This window comes from Magnolia sinica, chromosome 7 (genome assembly GCF_029962835.1).
Source record: "Magnolia sinica isolate HGM2019 chromosome 7, MsV1, whole genome shotgun sequence".
In the NCBI taxonomy this organism is placed as follows: Eukaryota; Viridiplantae; Streptophyta; class Magnoliopsida; order Magnoliales; family Magnoliaceae; genus Magnolia; species Magnolia sinica.
The window spans coordinates 84,856,625-84,877,306 of record NC_080579.1 but is presented as its reverse complement, the minus strand read 5'-3'; the positions used below and the strand labels follow the sequence as shown (position 1 = coordinate 84,877,306).

Here is a 20,682-nt window from a genome sequence, read left to right as displayed (position 1 = left end):
GAAAAGGCCTGAGGCACATGCCCAGTGCAGTGCGCCTTCTGCATTTCCCAAGCAGCAGCCATTTTAAATATCATATGGATGTCATTAATATTCAGCAGACACACCATTTGCGTGCATCCTAACATATTACATCAATTACTTGTAATATTATATAAAAAGGCGCTCTAGAGTTACCAAGAAGAAGTGAAGCCCACATGATGTATGTAAGCGATCCACCCAGTCTATCAAACACATCACCTTATATTACCCTGGGTGCCAAAATCAGCCAGATACAACACTCGGGTGGCCCACAACACAGGTAACGGTATGAGAGAGGAAGCCCACCCTTGATTCACACAGGGGCCTACCTAAATTGCAAAAGAGCCCGATTTTTGGCAACATTCTTTATAGAAGCCAGATGAAGGGTCGAAATGGCCTACATTCCAATATAAACAGCATGGGTGGCCCTCCGTTCAGATCAAGTGTGGGAGATCCCTCCCAACTTGCACCCCATGGTCTGGCCCACCTGATTTAAGGATCGGTATGATTTCAAGGATTGAGGGGTAGAATGCTCTGATGAATGTGATGGATGGGTTGGATTTCATTCAATAATCATGTGGACCCTACATCTTGCCAATACCACTATACCTCGCCCCTAAATTAAAAGAGAAATTTTTTTTTTTTTTTAAATGAACATATTAGTGCAAGAATAAAGAACATTACCAGGAAGATTAATCTCTACCTCTTCTTCTATAAGGAAAGCCGTAATATCTTCATAACCCCTTGATGCTGCAATATGCTGTACAAAAGAAAAAATGAAATGCTTTCAATGGGAGAAACCGTACAACCATATACCTACTTATAGTCAGAAATAATAGAGACAGACACTGCTTTCATTCATAATTTCATGCATGAAAAAGTTAACTAGACTAATTGAACAGGACATTGAGAATATCCTGGTAGTGTCATACCAAAGGCGACCGGCCATCATAGTCTGTCTTTTTGGGGTCTGCTCCAGCTCGTATCAGATCTTTTAGATGACACAGATCTCCCTGATGAGCAGCACTGTTTACCCGCAAAGCAAGCTCATCTTCATGCTTTGAAATATGAAATGAGATGTTGGATTCCAGTTGCTTGACCCGAATACCAGACCGTTTTCCCTGTGACAATCAATCATTTTCAGAAGCAGCATTCACATTTAACAAAAAATTCTTTTAAAAGAATTTCCAGAAAAGAATTTTTCATTGGTAAGAAGATGAAATCTATCAGGCCATGTTTGGAAACCATGATTCCATGCCAAACAATGGAAAAGGAAAAGGGTTTTCCTTTGATGTGATTATTTGTGTTATTTAGATAGCAAAGAAAAGGGTGGATTCCACCAAGCAATTATTACACATTTCCATCATTTGGAATCTTGGCACTAGAAACCAGAAGAGTATTCATCATCATCTAAGCCTATCCCAATTAATTGGGGTCGGCTACATGAAATATGAAACAAGGTGAGTATTCATCATCATCATCATCATCAAAGTAGGTGAGTAGTATTGTGAGAGGAATATGAGATTTCCACTCGCTAAAGAAACAAGAACTCAAAAATGGGATTCCATGTTTCAATGTTTCCATAGAAATCATCATTGCATAACTATTGTTTTTTCCCTTTTCTTTTGCCTTGGATTGCAATCCAAACATGCTCTTCCATATCTTTTGGATGTATTACTGCAATTGAATCTGTTTTTTTTTTTAGTGGAATTGATAACAACTCAGTTCTGCTGGAAATTTTGGGTGGCAGGGAAAGTGGAAACTGCATTATGTCAGCTGCCCCTTTTCTTTTCTTTTCTTTTCTTTTCTCCTCCCCAAATTGATTTTTGGAATGATTCAGGTATGATCCGAAATCATTGAAAAATTAAAATTTTCAGAAAAGCATCCCACATGCCCAATTTATTCAGGACATCCAAACGGCCCTTACTGTTTGCAAATTCATAATCTACATCATAAAATACCAGTAGCATGGATACAAATGCCAAAAATATACAACAAAATCATTTAGCTACAGTTCCTGTGGATACATTACCTGAAGAAGGTTGTTCAAGATCTTCCGCCCATCAGAGAAACATATTTCTAGGATGTTTGAAAAAGATTGTTTATCAATTCTTAGGAGTCTACACAGTTCGCGAACACGAACTGTGTAAGGCTGAGGAATGTTACAAAGAATTCCAATTTCCCCAAAAGAACTGTTAGGCTCCAGAAATAAAACAGTCTCATCAGATCCATCTTGCCCCATGGTCACCTCCTCCTGCACACAGATGTTTCCCGCATCAGAACCACAGTGCTGAAATTCCGTCCTCTTCATGAACCAAATAATCAGTAGAATTGTTTACCAGTAATAAATCAGTTTTGGACAAAAGTTTAAAGTAGAAGGCACTAAAGAAACTCAGCTATCTCCAGCATCGATACAACTCAGCCAAATTGAACTGGATCTAGTATGACTTAAGCAATTCTTTGTGACTTTTCTTTCACTTCCTAACAGCTTTGGATGAGAAACCAGATCATACTGATTGGAATTTTTCCTACTCAGATAAAATATGGTGGATTGAGTTAGGGTATGCAAGTATCATACTGGTTGCTTCTGATGCCGGAATGACCCAGCTGAGTCAGTACAAAACCACATCTTAAGATTAGTCTAAATATCCAAAGTTCTAACTGATTGGTAGTGGATCTAATAATGAGAAATAATGATACATGATTCCAATCACTACTAAATGGATTGGTTGAGCTTAATAATTTAAGATATGCATGCATGTCCTCAAGCATCTGCACTTCGATCTGGATGCAGAAAGTCATAATACGTTATATTTTAAACAAAAATTCAACCAGTCGAACAGGATATATAATACAGAAGCCTTGAGGAGGAAATTAATTTTTTTAAATATATTGAAAGGAACATCTATAGTATCTTTAAAATGCTGCAAAGAAAGTCAATTTGGTGGCATGGCAAAAGGTTACAGAACCACAGTGGGGAATGATTTGGATTCAAAACACCGGCAGACATTTAATATATCACTTTCCAGTCAGTTATTGCAGTACATTTTGAAAGGATGTGAAGAATTTTTGCTAGAATTATTGGTGTCAAGTGGGTATGCAAAATGTAATTATGTCTAGTAGCAACGCGTTGCCCAGTTCCTAACCTTGGTCAAGTCGGAGTGATTTTGGGTGGGCATATGGTTTTCAAACCTTTGCCAAGCAAATCAGCGGAATTCCTATTTTGAATCTCGACTAGTTAAGTATTAAATCGTAACAACAACCCAATAAATAGAACAAGGCAACAACGATGATGACGATGATATTGAAAGGAAACATATTGACCACCCAATAATATAGAAAATGGGTTAGAATTACTTCTCTCTTGATTTATAAAGAAATAATAAAATTTACAACATAAGGATGTACACAAAAACTGCAATACAATGATAAGATCGATTATTACCAACATCCCATGGCAGACAAAATAAAGTTGGTCTGCCATGGTGCCCTGTTCCATAATCACTTCACCAGGGAGAAAAAATTCCTCATGTAGTTTAATGACCTGCCAGAACAGAAGGTGTCAGAAAAAAACTCTGCATTTATATAATACTCAAAAAGTTGAAGATAGTGCTTGAAATATCCTATTCAAAAATAGATGTCAATAGATTATAAAAACCTTAGTGAGTATTGGACTTTGCACATTAGCAAAAGGATTTATTTGAGGATTAGGATAGGAAGTGTCCATGAGCTCATTAATTAGTTCCTATGTTACACAAGTATGGGATCCATATTGAGTATTGCAAGGATCGTGCACGATGGATCCACTAAGACCTAAAGTTATGAGTACAAAAAGCATTAGAGTATGCAGTCTTCAGTCTATAGGTATTGCAAAAATTTGTGTGAGTGCACATATTTAGTGAACCATAACCTTGGAGATAATGGCATATCTTTTATATTTCATTTGCATTTATTTTAAGACTTTATTATTTGTATCAAGTTCTATTATAACTAAAGGTGTGTGGGATAGCAGAGGAGAAGTGACACAGGACCAATGCATGAACCAATTAATATGTGAGATCAAGTAGTAGAATTAAGACAATTAACAAAAAAAACACAAGCATTGCCATAATCATCACGAATCCCATGAAAACTAAGAGAACATCATGCATGATCCTAACCTAAGCTACTAACATCATCACACAAGATCATTAAAAAAAAACTAGGATCTAATGGATGTAGGTATATTCAATTAGCATTGGGTATAGTCTATTTCAAAATAGAAAACCTAATACAACCTAGGGTAAAAATTAGGGTTTGAATAATTTAGGAAAGTACGAAAATTATGAATTTTAGGTTTTGGGCTAGGGTTTTGGGAATAGAAGAAATGAGTTTTGATATAAGGATGATGGAAAGCCAAAGGGGGCAAGGTGTGGCCATACGGCCAACCCAAAGGATTCACATGTGTGGTCATACGGTCACACGTGTGGCGTGGGATGGATGGGTTAGGTCAGTTAGGGTTTCAAATTATTGAAAGATAAAGGAAATATGAGTTTATAAAAGGATGAAGGCTTAGGATGGGAGAATCAAAGAATTCAAAGAAAATACATTGATAGAGGGTGAGAGAGAAGATGGCGTGGGGATAGATGGAGACCTCGTACCTCCATTGATGAAGATTAGCCTCGCACAAATCTCCCTTCCAAATTGCATGGAAGTATCTTCAAATCGCATGAAGATGGAAGAAGAAAGCAAAAGTTTTTTTCTCTTTTTTAATATCACAAAATCCAATGAGAGAGAGGTTCACACGCCCACCCTCTTTTATAGCTCCAAGAAAGTTCAAAAATTACAATAAACATCCTGTTTTGTGAAATTTGATTAAAATAGCCCTAATCTAACTAAAATTAACTTAAAACACTCATAATAGCGTTCAAACATAACATAAATAAAACTAAATCCTATAAGCTGAGAAAAACTAATGTGGACGATCCACGATCAATGGCCCGATCATGTGATCCAACAGACCGATTGTCACGTCCTTCCGATCCAACGGTTTGGATCACTCCATAAAGCAGCCCATGTGCATCTTCCCAGTGTGGGGTCTTCCAGATGCTCGCACAAGTAGGGGTGCACATCGAACTGGTAGAACCATGGAACCAGACTGGAACCGACCAAACAGTCCGGTTTGGTCCGGTTCTAGAGTGCATCGGTTTCGGTTTCGGTTCCAAAAATTAAAGAACCGTTTAGTTCGGTTCGGTTCCGGTTTGGGGGTATGTAGAATCAAACCGAACCGTGGATCCGAACTATGAATCCGAACCGTGGATCCGAACATGGAACCGAACCGTGGAACCGAACCTAGAACCGTGAGTTTACAATATATTTTAGTTGTGTATTTGACTCATGATTTATGGTTTACAATGCACCTTTTAATTGTTTTCATAAATATATTTTTTCACACCATATATAATATTTAAACCATTCATCAAATGGATCACAACGCGAATGGACATGGGCTAAATTATCAAATAGAACATGCAATTGGGCTGGATTATAAAAAGCCCAGAACCGTGGAACCGATCTGGAACCGAACAGGTTTTCACGGTCCAGTTCCGGTTCGGTTCTAGGGTGCTAACGGTCCGGTTCCGGTTCCAAGAATCCTAGAACCGTAAGGAACGGTTCAGTTCTGGTTTCACCCCGAAACCGGACCGAACTGAACCGTGTGCGCCCGTACGCACAAGCACATGAGGTCTTCGACACGATCACGACTACTCGCCAAGCAACAAGAAAATCAGTGTGACCCGCCTTCTCCTCTGATACGTATGCAAGGGTGTACGTGAAATGATCTCCTCATCAACTCTCATCGGCTAAGAATAGTTCGCCTCTAGCGGACTAAAACTCATGCAACGCTCTAGAATGTCTGAATCTAAATGTTGTAGCTCGTCCTCTGTAATCCATGTATTGTCTGAAATCGGCTTGTGCTTCCACTTAACAAGGAACTTCTGAAATCCTCTATGTCGAGTGGAAACTGCTTGTGCATCCAATATGTCTTCTATCTGTTCGCTTCAAGTAGGCAATGAAGGTAAAGGTGGTGATGGCTCGGATGATTGGTCAGGCAGGGGCCATGGATTTGGGACTAGGTCATGATCTGTGGATGGATCAAATGGTGAAATAACATGACCCTTATATTGTACTAAATCTTCAACATTAAAAGTAGGTGAAAGGTCTACTACATATGCATTAGGACCTAGTTTCTACATTATTTTGTATGGTCCTACGTAGAGGTGTACACGAGTCGAGCTTGGCACAGCTCGACTCGGCTCGGCCACTTGCCGACCCCAACTCGAACTCGGATTGGCTCAGTCCTCGAGCCTAACTAGCCAGCTCGGCTCGGTTCGATCCATAGCTCGGGCCAATTCGAGCCGAGTTCGCCTCTGCAACATTTTCACAAACATATGGACTGCATCTCAAATTCTCACTGTTTGTAAAACGGCGGCAGCGGTTTTTACAGGTATTTCATCAAACACCTTGTAGGCAACATGAAAATCAAGAAAAAGGGATATTTGTTTCACATACATACCTTCCTTGCCACCAGTCGACACTTGGTTCGGTCATTTCATCAAACAGTTGGTTTATATTTGGGCGAATGGACGGCCAAGAGGATTTGGGCAAACAGGTTAGGATTTAGGCGTTGGCAGCTGGGGTTAGGGTTGGGCGAACAAGTAAGAGTTTTTTTTTATAAAAAAAAAAACCCTATATATACTCGACTCAAAAATCGATTCGAGTTGATTCGAGCCTAACCGAGTCGAGTCAAGCTTAATACCGAGTCGAGTCGAGTCGAGCTAGGTCCAGCTCAGACTCAACTCGAAATGTTTCTAGCTCATTAAAACTGGCTCGACTCAGCTCGAACACAGTTTCGATCCGAGTCGAGTCGAGCTTTTCCGAGTCGATCTGAGCGAGTTAACAAGCTAACTCGACTAGTGTACACCTCTAGTCCTACGCTACACGCTTGTAACTCTTTAACGGCCCCATGTGGGAACCGTTCAGGCCTCATACGAACCATGACATAATCTCCTACTTTGAATTCATGAAACCTGTGATGAGAATCAGCAAACGCTTTGTATTTTTTAGTACTTACTTCAATTTGCTTCCTGATCTCACTATGCAACTCATGTATGTGACGTGCAAACTCATGTATGGACTCAGATGGCCTATAAGACACAGACATAGGTATGAGATCTATGGGTTTCCTAGGTTTGTAGCCATGCACAACCTCAAATGGACTCATGCCTATGGACCTATTAATGGAACTATTATATGCTAACTCGGCTATAGGCAAAACGGTATCCCAAGTTCGGACGTGATCACCCACAAGACATCCAAGCAGATTTCCAAGACTCCTATTGACAACTTCAGTTTGACTGTTTGTTTGAGGGTGATAGGCAAATGAAAATTGAAGCCTTATCCCCATCATGTGCTATAGTGTCTTTCAAAAATAGCTCACAAAGCGTACATCACAATCAGACACTATGGTCTTAGGTAGACCATGTAAACGCACTACCTCCCCAAAGAAAAGCTTAGCCACATTGGAGGCATCTGACGTTTTTGAGCACGAAATGAAATGGACCATTTTGGAAAAACGGTCCACAACCATAAATACAAAATCGTGTTTCTTGATAGTTTTTGGTAAGCCCAACAAGAAATCCATACTAATATCATGCCACGGAGCATGGGGTACTGGCAAAGACGTATACAATCTTGTATTTTGCTTCCTCTGTTTTGCCAGTTGACAAGTCCTGTACTGCCCAACAATCTTGGCTACATCTCGCTAGAGACTTGGCCAATAAAATCTATCATCCACAAGGGAAATGGTTTTGTCCCTCCCCAAATGACCGGCTACCCCTCCTACATGAAGTTCCCAAACTAGGAAATCACGGAGGGAGGTATGGGGAATGCAAAGTTTGTCGCCTTTAAATAAGAACTCATCGATGATGACAAACCCGCGACTGTCGGTCGACTGACCATCTCGTAGTGACGCATACAAATCTCCAAAGTCCGGGCATATAGGATACTCCTCTCTCAACTGATAAATCCAGTGCCCTTCCCGACTGAGCACACCACCTATACCTACCCTAGATGCATCAAACATGACCTCAAAGACTTTAGAAAAGTTTGGAAGGAGCATGACGGGGGTTTCGCTCATCTTGCCCTTAATCTCTTTAAAAGCTTTAGAGGCAGCTTTAGTCCATACAAACTCCCCTTTCTTGATGCAATCCATGATGGGAGCCATAATGGAGCTAAATCCTCTAATGAACCGCCTATAAAAAGTTGTCAAGCCATGAAAGCTTCATGCCTCATGAATATTGTGCGATTCAAGCCATTCAACTATGGCCCGAACTTTCTCGGGGTCCGCTCTCATGCCCCCAGATGATACGATGAACTCTAAGAAGACAACGTTCTTTGACATAAATGTGCGCTTCTTAAGGTTGGCGTATAGTTTTTCAGTTCTGAGGACCCCACAAACTTGCCTCAGATGGTGGAGGTGTTGTTCCTTTGATGTGCTATAGATAAGAATGTCATCAAAATACACCACAAGGAACTTACCCATAAAGGGTCTCAACACCTGCGTCATCATTCTCATAAATGTGCCCGGGGCGTTAGCCAAGCCAAAGGGCATGACTAGCCACTCGTATAGCCCATCCTTCGACTTGAAGCTTGTCTTCCACTCATCTCCTAGGCGTATATGTATTTAGTGATACCCGCTCTTAAGGTCAATCTTCGAAAGGATTGTGGCACCCGCTATCATGTCTAACATATCATCAAGACGCGGTATGGGAAACCGGTACTTGACCGTGATTTTATTAATGGCTCGACTGTCCACACACATGCACCACGTGCCATCTTTCTTAGGCTTGAGAAGCGTCGGCACGGAACACATACTCAGACTCTGCTAAATGAAACCCTTTCTGAGGAGCTCATCTACTTGCCTCTTCAACTCCGCATACTCTATAGGGTTCATTCGATAATGTAGAAGGTTTGGTAGAGTCGACCCAGGGACAAAACCAATGGCATGCTGGATGTCCCTCATGGGTGGAAGCTCATCTAGTAAGTCCTTTGGAAATACATCGTGCAACTCATCTATAATTGGCTTCACCTAAGGGGGTCCCTCTACACTAACCTTGGGTGTAACTTCTCTCACCACTAAGGTGTACACCATCGAATCCACCGTAGTCTCTCTCTCAAACTCCTTGGCGTTGATTACATGGAGAGACTTAGGTTGGGATTTCCTCGTATCCCTTAGGTTATTCGACTTCCCCTCAGTTTTCTTCTCCGCGTTGCTTTTTGGTGGGAGAGGAACTAGAGATATCTTTTTGCCTTGATGCATGAATGAACATACATTTAAGCGACTGTATATCGTCACATCGCGGTCAAATAGCCAAGGCCGTCCCAAAATGATGTGTCCAACATCCATAGGTAAGACGTCGCACCACAACGAATCTGAATAGGATCCAAAATTAACAGGCACGAGACATTGCTGGGTAACTGATGTAGGACAATTAACCACTTGCTCTAAAAGCTCGAACTATTAAACTATGGCGGATTAATCACTTTATCTCATTGCCTAGGCCCCACGTCTCATGGGTTAGGCCCTCGGTCGAAGCCCCCTCGTGGGCCCCAAATCACATGGGTACCGCCTCACACGGGTGGGGCCCGCATCTCACGAGCCACCTGCCTCACACAGGCCGCCCACCCCAAGTGTACCCCTGCATCTCACAGGCCACCCCACTTAAGCCCGGTGTGAAAATGCCCCCGCATTAATCACCCCCGGTGAGGAGTCTCGAACACGAGACCTCCCGCTCTGACACCAATTTGATGTAGGACAATTAACCACTTGTTCTAAAAGCTCGAATTATTAGAGTATGGCGAATTAATCCCTTTATCTCATTGCCCAGGCCCCACGTCTCATGGGTTAGGCCCTCGGTCGAACCACCCTCGTGGGCCCCAAATCACATGGGTACCACCTCACACGAGCCACCCGAGTCACACGGGTGGGGCCCACATCTCACGAGCCACCTGCCTCACACAGGCTGCCCACCCCGAGTGTGCCCCTCCATCTCACAGGCCACCCCACTCGAGCCCGGTGTGAAAATGCCCCCGCATTAGTAACAGGCATGGAAGATGCATCCACCCATGACACTCTATAGGGTTGAGGGTGCGGTTTAAGTTTCAAACCCAAATGGGACAAAGTGCTAGTAGAGACAACATTGGTACAGCTACCACTATCGACGATCACCTTGCAATTCTTCCCTCCACATTTTGTATAGGTATAAAATATCGTAGTCCAACGCCAGTCATCATTCTTTTTAGCATTGATCAAGGCGCACCTGAGTACTGCAAGTGGTGTGGTCTCTTCCTCTTCTACTTCCTCATCACTAGCACCAGCGATGTTGGACTGATAGAGTTCTTCATAATCGCCCTGCTCATCTCCTTTCTCCTCACCATCATCAATTACCAGGGCTTTGTTCCTCTCTTTCGAGGGACATTGGTGTGCAAAGTGACCAACTACATGGCAATTGAAGCATCTGGTACAATTGAAGTTGATGGGTCTATGTGCAATGTAATCTGGTACGATCATGGATCCTTGACGCAAAGCCTGCCACTGGTCTAAGAGCCTCTGACGATAAGAAAGAGGAAGACACGTTTCTTTAAGGACTTCTTTCATCTCAGCCCAGTACACAACTGGTGGTTCTCCTTTCCTTTCAATTTTACATTCCATGTTGGTCCAAAAAAGTTTGGCCTGACCCATCAACTTCATCTTGGCAAACTCACTCGACGGGCATCAAACATATCATACCACTCAAAATAGTGGTCCATGTCTGCCAACCAATCAAGGAATACTCTAAGGTCCAAGCGACCATCAAAACTGGGAGCCTCAACTTTCACACCTTTCATGACTTGTGCATCTGGATTATAACAGTCATAATGCTCCTCACGTGGTGGTAGCACGTGTGCTCGACCATGACCAACGCCTTGGCCACAACCATGCTCCTACCTATCAACTTGATCTCCAGCCTGAGATTGAACATCTTTCCCAGTGTCGGGGTTTGCCTGCAAGGAGGCCTCAAGTTGATTAACGCGCACATTGGTCACGGTTAATTGAGTGACAGTGGTTCTGTTGTACACTTCAATGGTCGTCAAACGATTATTGATAGCATTAAGGGCCTCAGCAATCTGTTCTAGATTCATTATGGGTCGTAGACCAAAACCACGTCCCGAATGAGTGAGCATACACAAGGAAACACTAAAAGGAAACCCTAGATGTGACTCTAACCTAAATGCAACACAAAAATCCTATATGGCCTAGATCTATATATGAACTCAACAAAACGTAGAAAAATGGCTAACTAAACTCAACAAAATATGTCCCATTCGCAAAGTCGATACGTAGGTTAAGGGGTTCTGTAGAAATTTTTCACCATAAAGAGGGATTGATGATAGACTGACATACGCTAAAAACTATGCTTTAATACCAAATCTGACGCAGGACCGATGCATGAACCAATTAACATGTGAGATCAAGTAGTAGAATTAAGACAATTAACAAAAAAAAACAAAAAACAAAAGCATTGCCGTAATCATCACGAATCCCAAGAAAACCAAGAGAACATCATGCATGATCCTAGCCTAAGTTACTAACATCATCACACAAGATCATTAAAAAAAAAACAAAACTAGGATCTAATGGATGTAGGGACATCCAATTAGCATAGGGTATAGTCTATTTGAAAATAGAAAACCTAATACAACATATGGTAAAAATTAGGGTTTGAATAATTTGGAAAAGTAGGAAAATTAGGAATTTTAGGTTTTAGGTTAGGGTTTTGGGAATAGAATAAAGGAGTTTTGATATAAAGATGATGGAAAGCCAAAGGAGGCAAGGTGTGGTCGTACGGCCAACCCGAAGGATTCATACATGTGGCCATACGGTCACATGTGTAGCGCGAGATGGATGGATTAGGTTGGTTAGGGTTTCGGATTGTTGAAAGATAAAGGAAAGATGGGTTTATGAAAGGATGAAGGCTTAGGATGGGAGAATCGAAGAATTCGAAGAAAATACCTTGATAGAGGAGGAGAGAGAAGATGGTGTGGGGATAGATGGAGACCTCGCACCTCCGTTGATGAAGATTAGTCTCGCACCAATCTCTCTTCCAAATCGCATGGAAATATCTTCAAACTGCATGAAGATGGAAGAAGAAAGCAAAAGCTTTTTTCTCTTTTTTTTTTGTAATCACAAAATCCAATGAGGGAGAGGTTCACACGCCCACCCTCTTTTATAGCTTCAAGAAAGTTCAAAATTTACAATAAATAACATATTTTGTGAAAATTGACGAAAATAGCCCTAATCTAATTAAAATTAACTAAAAACACTCATAATAGAGTTCAAACATAACATTAACAAAACTAAATCCTATAAAATGATAAAAGCTGAGAAAAATTAATGTGGACGATCCATGATCAATGGCCCGATCATGTGATCCAACAGCCTGATTGTCACATCCCTCCGATCCAACGGTTTGGATCACTCCATAAAGCAACCCATGTGCATCTTCCCAGTGTGGGGTCTTCCAGATGCTCGCACATGCACATAGGGTCTTCGGCACGATCACGGATACTTGCCTAGCCATAAGGAAATCGGTGTGGCCCGCCTTCTCTTATATGTGTGCAATGGTGTACGTGAAGTGATGTCTTCATCAAGAAGAGAATTGAGAGAGAATGAGAACTGTCCTTACCCCTTCTTCCCTTCTTAAATTTTCTATTTTTCTACATTGTATAAGAGTCTATCTGATACTCTTTTCATTTTGATAGTCCACCATTCATGCCTCTTCTTCGACCCTATAGGATGATAAAAGAGGAACCAATTTACACTCATCATCATCATACAGGGCCTCTCAATCCCCAATCCCTTTCTTTACTTATAACTGCATGTAACAATTGGATTTATCTACTCAGCATCAGATCTAATTAGATCTATTACCTAGCATATCTTCTAATTTTTTACAAGCCTCGATAGGCCATTATTTAGATTTGGAACTCATATTTTGAACCCAACTATGAATCCTTCATTTGTCACGGCTCGGCTACGAATCCATCTAAAGGGGAACCTGATTGCAATTTCTTATGTGTCCCTGCCCAGTTACGAGAACATCCTAGAGCCATTAGTAATGCGGCAAGATCATTCCTAAGCTGCCGGAAGAGTTGCCCAAACATGCTAGAGCCACCAGATATGTGTTGCCGCATAATACGATGGCCATCGGAAGTCTTATAGGTATATCCTTCAGCCACTGGAAGTGTAACCATCCCTTCCCACAACCACCAGAAGTGCATGAGACTCACTTCCCAACCATTAGAAGCGTTGTTAGTCATTTCACCAGCTGCCAGAAGCATTATTAGTTGTTTTAGTAGCCACTAAAAGTGCTGCAAATTTATCCTTTGGCCACTGAAAATAGTGCAATTCAAATCCCAACCACTGGAAGTGTTGTTCATCGATTTAACATCTAGTGAAACTACAACCCCCCTTCTAGTAGTCATCGAAAGAGCCATCAACCTCTACCGCGGCCTCTAGAATTATGGCATATTTTAGTGTGAAAGTACACATTTAGTAGTCATGCGGTGCACCATATCGTTGGAGATGATGGCTTATCTCTTAGATTCCATTTACATTTATTTTGAGAGTTATGTTTTGCAATCAAGTTCCATTAAAAATTGGGTCCGGCTCCATGGCACAATGGTAGACAAACTTTGTTACAACACTGAGATCATGGGACCGAATGCCCATGTGGTGTGTGGGTATGTACATAAAAAATAAAATAAACAAATAAATAACAAAAAACGGTTCCATTATAAACAAAGGTGGGTGGGTGTGTGTGTGTTTGGGGGGGGGAGAGAAAGAGAGAGATGTAGCCCACCACTAGGGTACACTTTCTTATCTGTACACATTCTTCTTTTATACGTTAAGGATTTGTTGCAGCTCATAATATAGTCATACTAAAAATTTTCCCTAAAAGATTCTCAAACTGGGCATGTAGCCCACCACTATGGTTCCATCGAAATTCTTAGTAAAAGGAGAAATGCATGGTTTAAATTCCAAGTGGATCTAGAATGTGTCCCAAGGATCCTTATTCAAATACTAGAGTCGTAGTCACATTTATAAAGTACACAAGATCAAGGAAGTATGATTTTCTATGGGTGCAAAAATAGAAACGCTACTATTCAAGCAGCTCTCTTCACCAAAAGTGTGCAAGTAGATTGTCCACAAAGAAGGACTTACCATCATATCAATGAATTCCTGTGAGCATTCTTTGAAAAGGGTAACATTTTCAATATAAGGCTTATATAAGTTTTGTGAAATCTGCAAAAACAGTAAGCTCATTAGTATGCAGTATTAAACCATAAAGTTCAATGAGAAAATTGGCTTCATTTAGCAGAGATAGTGTGGACTAAAAATTCCGTAGATAAAACAGCAGATTTTCTATTGATAGTTTGATAACGGAGTAAAAAGCAGGAAAATCTGCAAAACCAAGACCAATTTCTCATGGAACCTTGATTCACTAGGCATGAATAGTGTTCTGATAAACACATTCTTTACAAAAGGAGCCCATGGTTCGTTGGTCCAGAGTGTTAATCTAATGGCAGCCAACTGCAAATGGCAGAAGCCATGTAGAGTAGACAATCCTAGAAGTCCAATTTGACTTTTGCTTGATCCTTGCTTTATCTCTCATAACCGTCCATTTGTAGGTCACTGATTAAAGTCCAACCTGGGAGAGGGGCATCTTCCATCCACGTTAGGTCCCATTATATCAACATTCTAGATCGTTGAACTATGCACCCAACATGCATGGACGTCCTCATGGATCAGGAACCCAAAATCTCTCATCTTCATTGATATAAGAAGGGATAAACTCTACAAGGGAAAAAGATATGCAGTAGATGAGCCGTTTCCAAAATCTGATGAATATATGAACCAATTGCAAGCGTATAAAAGAAGAGAAAAACTTTGATACTTCAGCAGAATGACGGCTCACACCCTGCACTTGGATATGAACAAGTGACATGTGTAGCTCAGTTAAACCACCCAAATTTTGGGCTCCACTATAGATGGATCATAAACTGAAAATTACGCTGAACTGATGTGCTAAAAAACCAATTAATAGAATCTAATTAGCGGTGAAAAAAATCAATGATCCAAATTCAACAATCAAATGTCCCTTAGTCAGAGGTCAGTACTGTCCAACCGATCTGATTTTACAGTTATAACCTATCTACACAGGATACCATGATTTAGATTTGAGCGAGGGGTGTGCTGAGTGTACCATGTCGGAATAAATGCATATGAACCATCACAATCTAAAAGAGTAACAAGTAACTCCATAGAAAGAAACAGTATGCATTTACAAACTGACAACAAATGACTCCATCAAGTGAATTTTATGTCTTATACTCACACCTTAGCACGAATAGAGACTGGAATATCCTGAAGAACAGCAGTATCTGTATAGCGGCTTTCATATTGTAAGCGCACATGCCCTTTGATCTGGTCACGTAAATCCTTTTCAAGTTTATTTCTGTTCATGTATTTGATCAGATCTGTCATTTTGTCCCTAAACCTTTCAGTGTTTGATCCTTTCACAATTAATGCTGTCATGTTGCCAACCAGATAAGCACTCAGAATCATGTCAAAAGAAACATAAATCATGACAAATATCATTTCCCTGGTATTGACCGCATGTATATCACCATAACCTGTGGCAAATGAAAGAGAACACAATCACAACTGATAATTGATATTCGTGAAGAATTACCACAAAATAATTGGTAATAAGAAATACTATCCAATATTAAGAAAATTGTCATTTGATACAAAGTATCCCATCTTATGAACATTGAATGAAGAGAAGTTGACCAACGGTTGAGTGGACCAGAACGCTGATCTAACGAGCATCTCTGTGAATGGGGGAATTCTCAAAAAAGCTTCCAGATTGGATGATCTTGGATTCTGCTCAATGGCCTTCTACAGGATCCTTGACATATTTTTCTTAACTGTCTATTTCTAGGTCATTGATTGAAAGGATTAAGGATTAGGATCTTCCATGTTCATCTGGGAGTTGGTATCCAAAACATGCCCTAAAAGGTGATAGAAATTTCTCATTGAAAATGATCTTTGGAGAAACCTGCATGGTTATTTTAGTAACAGTAAAATATTGAATTAGGAAAAAATATCTAGAAGCTATATTGTGAAGTTGGAAGCTTTGATTAGTTCCACTAGACAAATATAGTCTCAATGATATCTTAGCAATTCATGTTTTCTTTTTTTCTTCTTTTTTCTCCCTTGAGTGGGCTAAAGAAAACAAGACTTTTACACAAAGAAAAACAAACAATGAAATTAAAAGGTTTTTGGATGTGTGTTCTAGTAAACTAACAAGTACTAGAGTAATTTACCAACAGTTGCCATGGTGACTATTGCAAAATATAATGATGTAAAGTATCGCCTCGCAAGATCAATTTCTCTGAAGTTTGTGAAACTATGATCACCCATCTTTAAACTTCCTATCCATGTGTACCCTTCCTGAGAAGCAGGCAGACTGGTAGCTAGATAGTAAAATATGCAAGCGGCCGTATGCGTGCAATAGAGCTCGACAACGATGAGTTTCACTATCCTCGTAAAGAGATAATTAATGCGTATGTCCTTCTCCATCTTGTGAAAGAAATCTGTGACTCGGCATGCCCGACTTAAACGAATCCATAAAAGGTACCTCACTTCTTCTTTTTCTCCAAACACCTGATTTGAGCACATTGTTTTATAATGATTTTAGCGAGTGCAGTTGCATGTTTGACAAGTAAACATAAGATGAATTTAGAACTCTAGAACTCCAAGGATTTCATCAAAACCAAGGTATTCAAAATCGGTTACGTAACGGCTGTAACGGCCATTACGTAACGGTAACGGTCATAACCGTTACGTGTAATGGGATCGAAACGGCTGTAAAGGCCATTACAGAAAAAACAGACCATAAAGGCCCTGTATCGGTCCTTAATAGCCCGTAATGGCCCTGTAAGTCCGTAATGGCCCAGTAACAGTCTCGTAACGGTCCTATAACAGTTTTTTTTCAAAAATAAAAAGGGTCGTTACGGCTTGTATCATAACGGTAACGGTGGCGGCCATTACAGCCACTGTTACCGTTTTGGAACACCTTGATCAAAACTACAAATAATAGAGGTTATAGAACAACTTATATTCATAATGAATTGAAAAGTCATTCAACTACTAAAACCTTTCATACATGCCTGCATGATTGGCATAATGATTTTTGGTTACGACAAGATTTTAGTCCGGACATAAGTAAAGGGAATGGTTAACAATATACTTCAAATTTTGATCACTAAGTGAGAAAGGATACAAACAGTTGATTGGAGATAAAAGTAGTCAAGTCATTTTACTATGATTAAATAACAATAAACTTTGCATACATCCTAATTCTCCTTATCAAAAGAAAATCCTCACTTCTTTTTTTTTTTTTTGGAAAAGTCACAATATATATTAGGAAAGAAAAGGAAATACAAAGCAGAGGAGCGGAGAGAGATCACCGAGAGTGCAATCTCTACTAGACTCCAAGAAAAAGAAAATCAAAATCCTTTAAGGCCCACTACGTAGACAGCCCATTCAATCATTAACCGCTTAGCTTTACTAGCTATGACCACATCCAAGTTTGAAATGTCCCTGAAGCATCTACCGTTTCTTTCTTCCCAAACCAACCACCAAATCACAATAATGGCCATTCTCCATGAGCGCGTCTTTTGCTTGCCCAATCTAACCCCATGCCAGGCTTTAAGGAGATGACTCACCGAACCGGGAACACCTTATGTAAAAAAGAACTTATATTTGGGTGGATATGCTTCTCCTTGAAGGAAAAAAAAAAAAAAAAAGGAAAATGATTGAGTGCAAATCATCATCATCATCTAAACTTTATCACAATTAATTGGGTAAGCTACATGAATCCCATTTCACCATTCCCCTCTACCAAGGGTCATAACTTCAATTAGACCATAGGCCATCAAGTCTTTTCTTATTACCTCCACCACATCCTTTTGGACCTTACCCTTGCCCTTTTAGAGCCTTTAACTTGCACCAACTCGCTCCTAACTAGAGCAGTTCTTGGTCTCCATTGCACGTGATCAAACCATCTAAGTCTACTTTCCCTCATCTTATTACCTATTGGTACTACACCCAAGTTCCCTCCAATGCATTCATTTTAATTCTAACATGATCTTGCCACTCACCCATCTCAATATCCTCATTTCAACCACATATATCCTATGAGCATGTTGTTCCTTAATTACTGACGCAGGGAAGGATGCGAGGTCGAGCACCATCTTCCTCAAGGGGATAACTATTCCGAATCCACGGAACTTCTCTGGACTCCTCACAGAGACTTCTCGAATCCATGAGGAAAAGAACAAGGAAAATAGAAAATAAATTCTATAAAATTCAAAATTGATTGATGAATGTCTAATATCTATGTACCTGTTACACCATTAATATAGAAAAAAAAAAAAAATCCAAAATTCGTAATTACCAAAAATAGCAAATTTCTAACTCTAATAAAAATCCTAATTCTATTAAAACTCTTCTAAAGCCAAGTTTCTAAAAATAAAAATTCCAAATAAACTTTTGCTAAAAGAGTCCTAGCATAATTACAAGTTATTTCTAAAAAGGAAGAAAATCTAAAACTCTAAAAATAGAAAAATATTTAAAAATTCGGAATTACTAAAAATAGTAATATTTTCCTAAAAGTTCGTTTTTGAGCTGAAGGCGCGCGTTTTTTGAATAAACGAACAGATGCAGCCCACTTTGTGGGTTGGTTCACCTAGCCCGTTTCAGTAAAGATTGATAGGTTGTGCGCCCCGTAACGATACCCGGATCAAAAGTTACGGTCCACCTTCTTTTGGCCCAACCATGCTAGGAACATATCTGTGACATGTTCTACATCAATTACCCAACATCATAAAGCATGGTTGGTCTTGGACCCACCCTATAAAAGTTCACTTTCAGTTTGAGTGGTACACGACGATAACATAAAACTCTAGAGGTACATCTCCATTTCTTCCACCCAACTTGAATCATGTGGGCAACATCCATCTCAATCTCTCCATTCTCATTAATTATCGAGCAAAGATTCAAAATTGGCCATTTTGGGGAACTTCTTGGTTAGCTATCTTAACTAATTCCTCATTTCCACTCCTATTGTTACTAAAATTGTAGTCCATATTAGTGTTCGAAATATCGGTATCATGTTACGTATCGCATCCTTGGGATACAGATACGTATCAGTTATCATACGGGATATATCGTTTGTATCGGGTAATTTATCGCACTTTTTGGGAAACATTGGGAAACATTGGGGAAATGGTTGAATTTTTCAATGAAACTTCAGAGATTGTTAAAAAAGATCTCAATACATACTTTTAAATCATAACATCTCAAACAAGAAGTGCACATAATAGGTTTCATTTGTATAGGGTCCTAAGCTATGCTTTGTCTGACTGAACTAATGCAACTATATTCAAATTGAATACATAACATTTAAAGTGTATGCGATGATCATTTCATCAAACACTCATAAATACTTCGAAATTAGTATCAATTGACAATTGGTTGAAGGGAAATTTCAAAAAATAATAATTTTTTATTAATTTTTAATTAAAACTTATTTTTATTTTCCAAAAAATTGACAAGGACTTAACAAATCAGTAGATCAATGCTCATACATGATTGATTTCATCTTTGGAGTGCAACATTACAAGCAATTTGAGAGAAATTAAGGAAATTTTGAATTTTTTCTATTTTTCTCCAAATCGGACCACCTGCAATCAAAATTTGAAATTAAAGTGTTTGTGATAATTGTTTCATCAAATACTCCTAAATACTTCAAAATTAGTCTTAATTAACAGCTGGTTGAAGGAAATTTTTGAAAAAAAACATGGAGAACATGAAGAACCAATGGATATCGAAATCAAAGCTTGATTTTTCATGCAAAACATGAAGAACCAATGGATTTATAATCATTTGACATTGATTTAACATAATTTCAACAAAAAAAAAAAAAAAAAGGATTGGAAATTGAAAATGCTCACCGAATCGAACATGTAAGATATATCGGCACTACCTATGTGTTTCGTATCGCACAGATGTGATACAAGATATATCGTGGGATATATCGGCCAATATTGTCGATATTTAAAACATCATATACTCTGTTTTAGTCCAACTAATTTTTAACTCTTTAGACACTAAAGCATCCTTCCATATATCTAGCTTTGTGCTTGCACCCTCCCTTGTCTTATCGCTCAAAACTATGTCAAGTGCAAATGTTTTCACTATAATAGTGCAAACAGCTACAGTAGGCCCTACTATGATGTGTTGATAACATCCACTCCGACCATCTTGAACTTCATCCCTCCTTTTGCCATGGGCCCAAAAATCAGGGAAATCCATGACCCAAGTGGGCCACATGAGCTAGAAGAGTTAAGAGGGAAGCCCACCCTTGATTCTCTTAGAGGGCCTACCATGTTGTGTATATATCATTGAATCCATTAGTATCAATGCCCCAAATGATGGTGCTCCTAACAAATTGG

General features: G+C 39.7%; 1 protein-coding gene across 12 annotated transcripts in view; it reads right to left on the bottom strand.

The window, feature by feature from the left end:
- Positions 1 to 20,682, bottom strand: part of LOC131251591 (potassium channel SKOR-like) — a 65,265-nt gene that overhangs the window by 8,337 nt on the left and 36,246 nt on the right. For 7 of the 12 annotated variants that reach the window (XR_009173981.1, XR_009173980.1, XR_009173979.1 and 4 more), the window contains 7 exons: positions 16,489 to 16,828; positions 15,497 to 15,792; positions 14,321 to 14,401; positions 3,464 to 3,562; positions 2,051 to 2,272; positions 951 to 1,139; positions 703 to 778 (listed from right to left, as the gene is read on the bottom strand). Coding sequence is in view for 9 of the 12 variants with exons in the window: in XM_058252374.1 (XP_058108357.1) it covers positions 703 to 778; positions 951 to 1,139; positions 2,051 to 2,272; positions 3,464 to 3,562; positions 14,321 to 14,401; positions 15,497 to 15,792; positions 16,489 to 16,828 (1,303 nt within the window). In the remaining 3 variants the exon portion in view is untranslated. The remainder of the gene's footprint in view (positions 1 to 702; positions 779 to 950; positions 1,140 to 2,050; positions 2,273 to 3,463; positions 3,563 to 14,320; positions 14,402 to 15,496; positions 15,793 to 16,488; positions 16,829 to 20,682) is intronic. The other 5 variants (XM_058252376.1, XM_058252369.1, XM_058252372.1 and 2 more) reach the window with 5 other exon arrangements.